Source organism: Etheostoma spectabile, chromosome 13, assembly GCF_008692095.1.
Source record: "Etheostoma spectabile isolate EspeVRDwgs_2016 chromosome 13, UIUC_Espe_1.0, whole genome shotgun sequence".
Taxonomy (NCBI): Eukaryota; Metazoa; Chordata; class Actinopteri; order Perciformes; family Percidae; genus Etheostoma; species Etheostoma spectabile.
Genome location: NC_045745.1, coordinates 23,199,010 through 23,206,211, shown reverse-complemented (window position 1 = coordinate 23,206,211; position 7,202 = coordinate 23,199,010). Strand labels below are relative to the sequence as shown.

The 7,202-nt window shown below is 39.5% G+C and overlaps 1 protein-coding gene across 2 annotated transcripts in view; it reads right to left on the bottom strand.

Annotated features, from left to right (window-relative positions):
- The window catches only part of map3k7cl (map3k7 C-terminal like), an 11,761-nt gene extending 5,322 nt beyond the window's left edge, over positions 1 to 6,439 (bottom strand). The window contains exons 1-4 of one of the 2 annotated variants that reach the window (XM_032533259.1): positions 5,824 to 6,439; positions 4,720 to 4,830; positions 2,076 to 2,134; positions 761 to 876 (exon numbers count right to left, since the gene is read on the bottom strand). In XM_032533259.1, coding sequence (XP_032389150.1) covers positions 761 to 876; positions 2,076 to 2,134; positions 4,720 to 4,795 — 251 coding nt within the window. In that variant the 5' untranslated portion in view covers positions 4,796 to 4,830; positions 5,824 to 6,439. The remainder of the gene's footprint in view (positions 1 to 760; positions 877 to 2,075; positions 2,135 to 4,719; positions 4,831 to 5,823) is intronic. The other variant, XM_032533258.1, reaches the window with a different exon arrangement.
- Between the last annotated feature and the right edge of the window lie 763 nt (positions 6,440 to 7,202).

Below are 7,202 nucleotides of genomic sequence, written 5' to 3'. Positions count from 1 at the left end.
TGTGTGTGTGTGTGTGTGTGTGTGTGTGTGTGTGTTATTATAGACGGCTGTTTATCTGCAGCAAGCATACACAGTACATATGTGCATTAAAGCATACAGCAGCTCTCACTCAATTACACCTGGCAAGGGTTGCAGTTAGTGTAATATCCACCCCAGCAAAGGTGCTAGTTTTCCCAAATACAATGCCCAATTTAACCCAGAAACCCAGTGTACAGTCAAACCTTCACATCCCTGTATACAACACACATGCTGGATTTTGTTTCTGATCCAAAAGTAATTACAAAAGTTGCCTTGTAAAGAAAATGCATCTGAAATTAAAGTCATACATTACCAGCTGTTCATCTTAATGAAAACGGTCTCAGTAGATTATGTGCTGCTGAATAAAAGCTTTTAACATGTGCCATCTGGTGGACATTTCGATCCAGAAAAGTGTTTAAGGGTTGTGTTTCATTAGGGAACTTAATTCCTAAATTTGGATTTATGTTCCAAACATTTAAACAACCTATATTACAATACATTATTATTATGATTATTATAACTCAATCTTATTTGTTCTCCCTGAATCAGTGGGACTTAACAGTGGATATTTAAATGTTTCAATATGCCAAGAAGACGACAGGCAAAGCCACCAGTATATACAGTAAGACTAGATGTGTTTTCTTCTAGCCCAAGCAGTGACACCGGACGTGATTTAAAGAAACAACCTTCTGACCACAAGAGCTCCCGTTTAGTGAAAAAAAAGGCATTTACAGGGACTCACTTGCGGTCCTGAAGCACGGCGATCTCATGTTTGACCTGGTGGAACTCTCTTGCCATCCTGCAGTGCTCCTTGTACACCTGAACACTTTCTCTCAGAGACACACAGGGAGGCACTGGCTGCAAGAGGTCAGAGAGAGATATGTGACATCAGAGAGATGTATTAGTTTATGACTAGGCGAAACAAAAAAGATTAGACTATATAATAAATATATCATATAATAAAAGAAAATGCTTCAAAGCAACTTCCCTTTTTGCTGGCATTGTTTACTATTAAACCTTATGCTAAATGGCTGCTAAAAGGCTAATTCTTATTATTTTTGGTGACCCTCTAAGATTTCCCACATTGCCCCAGTAGCACCGCTGTCACATGCTTTGATCCAAGAAAGGTTTTCTCCTAAAGTAATGAAAGAATATCCATTAAATTCACTACTGGGGAAACATGAGTTTGCTGTGCTTGAGGACAACAAGTGAAAGCTAAACTACCTTGTCTTTATATAACTTGTATGAAACCAATAATTGCTTTATTTCACAAAGGGAGACTGTATGGCGCTATGGGAACATGTCTGACTGCTGCATGGTTAAATCATGTCGAGGTCACAAAAAACAAAAACATTTACCGTTCTAGAAATTGAATATGAATGTTGATATTATGCTAATTATATGTATCTAAGAAAAACATAGGAACAACCTGTAGTATAGCAAATGACAGCTATCATTCATTGGCCTGCAACTACTGTTTTCATTTGATACTCTAGCATGTATGTGACCCTTGCACTGGCACTGGAAGGATAATTCAATGACAACACTAATAGCAGATTGAGCCCACAGTGTGAAGACATTGATCTACAGGGTTGATAAACTAAATCCAAGCTTCTCTCGCAGTACAGACACGAATGCTACTAACCCAAACAGAATAGAGCTTCAGAGGAACATTCCACTTTGTTTTACTAGATTAACAATGGTATCTCTGGCCTGGCCTTCAGTTGTGACTTAGTTAGACAGTAAGATATAGAGATAATTTATTGACATTGCATTGTTTGACAATCCATCCAAAAAATACAGTATTAAGCTACAAAACAGAGCCAGACATGAAATTCTAAATGTTTATAGCATTAAAGTGCAGAGCAGGATTTGAGGTTTTCCTTTAAAAGGCACAAAATGCTATTTTCACTGTGGATTTGAAATCATTGCCATATCTTCTATACTCTGCCTCTCCCCCCTTTTGCTTCTCTGCCAAGAATACTGTGTGTGCAATGTGTGTGCAATGTGACTATACGATATAATGTAGTATGTACTAGTATAGTAATACTCTATACCTGTAGTCGCTGTTCAAGATCCGGGAAAGTCTGAGGGACGTCCTCCACATCTTTTGCATCTAATGAAAAAGAACACAATGTTCAGACTTGAATAATCAGTATAATGATTGACATATACTGACATATCAAAACAGAATATAGTATATTGGTTAATGATACATGAATTAACTTACTATTTTAATGATTTTGCATTACTACAAATTGCGTATGCTTTACTGCTGACCATTTTCCCAAAAATACAGCATGTATCCTGCAGTACAATACATCTGGTGCATCAGATGATCATCATTGTTTTGTATAAAAGCTTAGCATTTCTAGTAACTACTTTACAGATAAATGCAGTGAAGTATAAAGTAGCAAAATACAAAAATACTTCAGTAAAGTAAGTATCTCAAAACTGTAAGTACAATACTTGAGGAAAACTACTTAATTATTATACTTTCCACCACACATTTTCTGATGGATTTCATTCCTTTCATCTAAGTACTCTGTGATAGGATTATTGTTAATTATTAATATAATTATTACTTTAAATGTGGATTATGTAGTTAATGAATAAGGTTTCTGCTTTCTCATTAAAAAATAAAAATGAAATGTTTATTGTGATAGATTATCTCCAAGCTTCAATTGTCTGATGAAAAGTCCCATTTAAAAAGTAATCTCATCTTAATTTGATAAATCAACACAGTGCATAGTGTCTTCTTAGTTAAAACATTTTTGTTATAACATTGCTGCATGTTCTTGATGTACAGCCAAGGGACTTGTCCTACAGGCAGTTGAGTTAATGCCTTTCTCCACCTCATAAAATGGACCAAAATGAAACACAATAGGGGCCTCTTATACAGTATGACGCCACAACATAGCAACACAGTGCTACACTTATAAATGAGCCATGTCCTCTTACTGTACAGCAGTAATGAGCTGTCACACTGAAAGACATGCAGGTTGAGAACACAAACAGACAAACACAGTGGACAGAAAGAACAGACAGGCCAAATGTATGGACAGACAGGCAGACAGACAGTCAGACAGACAGAAACCGACAGGTTGTCTACACCAGCCTCTGCTTCGCCAGTAATGTCCCCCTGGAGTTGTGGAACACATGTGGAGAATCCTGTGATGATGCAACCTTCTAAAAGCAGAAGTATCAGTGGGCCAGCTTGCAGCCATGGGGCCAATTATGATGTGGAATAAATACAGTTCTCATGCTGTAATTGACACAGTGTGGGGTTATAACTATGTCTGGTATGAAGTCATGAAAGCCCTAGAGCATGCTCACCAGACGGAGCACAGGTCTTAGTCCCCCTGCTGAGAAACACAAGTTCAAAGAGGCAACAACATGATCGTCTAGGGAATATCCAAAATCTGAATTAGGAGGGTAGGGTCAGATTGTGCCTGAACAGCTCTGGAAGCTACAGCTAAAACTAAAACAAGGCATGTGAGCATGCAAATAAAGCAGGCCCTGTGCAGTTACTTTCATCCTTAACATTTATCAAAAAATGAACCAGTGCACAACTAGACAAAAACAAAACTCACTGGAAAGTGAAGTGAAACTTAACTGAATCCATGTACATAGATGGTTGAGGTTGAAAGAAAAAGCAAGCTACAAACAAAAGAACAGCAATATGAATGATTGAAAAAAAATGAAAAGGCAATTCAGTAAGAGGACATGTTGCCATTGTGCGAATGACAGAATGTCATGGAGTTCAATGAATCATTGCTCAGAGTGGGATTTGAGTGTCGTTCCTGCTATAGCCCTTCAGCTCACTTCCTAAGAGAAAGACAAGGGGGATCAGAGATGGGCGGAGTAGGACTGGAAGTGTTAACTGCTTATAAATATAGGCCAGTGTTCTAAAAGCTGAACAGTGAATCAGGCAGCGCGACACTGTTAGTATTAGAGAGGAAACCTGACTCTGCCATTGCATAGCCGCAGCTGCTGTCCCAGTGCCTGGCCCCACTGCAGTAAAACATCCTGACAGACAGTACCTTGCACCATAGGTAGGGTACACCTTTGAGTTTTGATTAAAGATTAAAGAACCATACAATGCTGATAACATAAAAGGTTTTGGAATTGCTTGTACATGTGCGTTTTGCAAGCGCACAGCTGCACACATGCATGTGTGGTTGGTTTTTAAATGCTGTGGTCCTACTGAAATAGAGGGAGAACATGGCTTGGCTACATCGTAGGAGACTGAGCACAGTTAAAGTGTTAGGGTGTAAGGGGGGGGGCTGCTTGGGGCAGATTGTTCCTGGTCTGTTTTGGAGGGAGGAATGCCGTGCATGTGTTCCACACATACTGGAAATGCAGTGAGAGTAGAGCTCCACGCAATGTCAGGTGTTAAATGATCAAATGAATAATACTATAGGTGTAACTGAAGTCAAAATAGTTTGTTACCATCATTTTTTCAAATGCTGTGACAAAAGTTTGTGTGTGTGTGTGTGTGTGTGTGTATGTGTGTGTGTGTGTGTGAGGTGAGAACATGTTGTGTGTGGATGACTGTGGCATGTTTGTGTGTGTGTGCGTGCACGTCTTTGTGTGCACTTAATTTATTTTGAATTACCCCCAAAGGAATTGATTACAGTTTCTCTCAAATTAAGTGCCTTTTTCTACCAATTTTAAAACTGTGTGTGTGAGTGTGTTTACCTGATGTGTCCTCAAGGCTGAAGGCGATTCTAACTTCAGATTTATCAGGAGACACTCTTCTGGTTGAGGTGATCATTTATCCCTTCATGAGGCCACAGGCACAAAACAGAGCTGTTAGCACAATCAAAGGGGTCTAATGAAAGAAGAGTGATGATGTGATAATGAAACAATTAGTTGATCAACTGAAAACTGACAGCTCAATACAGACAGCGTAATAATGTAAGACATTTAGCTTCTTAAATTTGATAACTTCCTGCATTCCTCCATTTTATGTGACTGTAAGTTGTAAATCTTTTGGACCGAACAAGCAATTTGAAGAGGCCACCGTATGAAGGGCATTTTCTCACTATTTTATTTATAGACCAAACAATAAATCAACGGAGTAATTATAGTATCAGCCTTAATTTTATCTGCATGTGGTATGAAAACTGACATGGAAAGCTAAGAAAACCATTTTTTTTTTTTTTATTTCAACCTACAATATTGTAATGTTAACCAGACTAAACTTAATACTGAACTCAGCAGGTGTTGTGTTCAGTCGGAATGAAAGCATGCTTTGATAAAGCATGTGATCAATCCAAACCTAGGAAAGTATGGCAGACCTTATGAAAACACACACACACACACACACACAAACACACACACACACACACACACATAGCCACCAGTTTCATCATGCATTTAGAGTTGCAGTGGGATTACTGTAAATAATTAGGGATCTTTGACAGACTGGCTCTGAGGTCTGGGTTTTGCATACCCCTCACCAATGTAGGTATAGGCTTTTTATATCAGGGCATTCGCCTCCTTTAACCCCGGTAAAGCCTCTGTCTCACATATAACATACCGCAATGACCTTCTACACAAGCAAATAAGCACTTTTACAATTGTCTTTCTCAGTTGTTAGAAAAGGGTTAAAAGTTAAAATTTTGAAGAATCATAACATTTCTACTGATATTGTCGAAGGATGACAGTATTAGCTGGAGTAGCCTAATAGTGCTCATATTGTAGACTATACAATCTATAATGATGGAGTTTATTACATAGCCTACATATGTGCAATCTCTTGCTGAAAATGACCCATCTGGGCCAACAGGGCATTGTTACCTGAAGCAGCAAGAGCCCGACCCAGGAAATTCCGTATAACAAAGTTTAAAGTCAGGTAGCAGTGTACGTCCTCAATGTTGATTGTTGTCTGATCCCCGTCGGACCACCGCTGAGGTCTCTTCAGAAAAAGCACAAATTGTCTCTCAGCCGTTGCATGGCACAATTATTGATCCAAAAGCTGACCTCCACTTCCCTCTTGAGACTCCAACTATTTTGTTTTGTATGAAAAAGTTTTACAACATAGTCAAGGCGTCCACCACAATGGTGTCAGTCAAAGGGTCTCCAGCAGCTCAAGTTTGCGGGGGCATGGACATGTTATCCATGGACTGCAGCCACGCGGCAAAGAGCAACACAACAGGGCGCAGGCAGTGGAGGAATGCCGTCCGCTCTCCCCCTGTGGCGGCCCGGGCCCAATTAAATGTCTCAGATGACATGACTTTAGCTTGCAAAAATGCCCATAGCAGCAGCACTGTTTTGAGTGACATGGTCATGCCGCTGGGATGGTCTTTGGCTTTGCAATAGTTGAGCAATGAGACAGTTGCTCAGAATGAACATTTCATGCTATTATAGCTCTGGGGAGAGAAATGGAGCATCCCAGAGTGTTTATCTTTTGGAGGGTCGTTTTGGCAAGTAAGTGCAAGAACACCCTAACAAACGTGATGTACCAAAGGTGAGTTTCTTGCAATACATAGGCTACATCAATTAGGCTACTGTGATTCAGGCACTTAACCTTTTTTAACGTTTTAAAGGGACACTGCCAAAGACGTTCTTTTTGGGCCATCCGCCGAAACCTTTTTTTTTTGTTTTTTGTTTTTTTGTCTGGCCCATGAACCAGCCATTGACTGTTAAAATATATACAGTCTATGGAACCGGCCCATAAAAGGGGTAGGCCTAGATTGGCGGCCAATTGTTTTTTCAATTAACACTGGGCTGGCCCAAAACACTTTAAAAATATCCCGTAGGCTAGGTTTTTCCGGACACCCCCTATGTACAGCAAGTAAAAAAGGTGAAGCTTTTGGGACTTTGGCTTGATTCCACATTGTCATGGTCGGATCATATTAACAATGTTGTAACTAAAATGGGTAGAGCGGTGGCAGTTGTTCGTAAATGTGCACAGTTTTTAAAATTACAGTTGTTTAGGCGTGTTGTTTGTTCATTGGTTTTGTGTCATTTGGATTATTGTTCTGTTGTATGATCTGCGGCATCAAGCAGTCATTTAAAAAAATTACAAGTTGCACAAAATAAGGCTGCAAGACTGGTTCTTGGCTGTTCTTCGAGAACTACGGTTGCAGAGATGCATGAACGTCTTGCTTGGTTGGAGGTCAAGCATTTCATGGAATCATTAATACTGGGATTCCTAAATTTCTTTATGATAATAT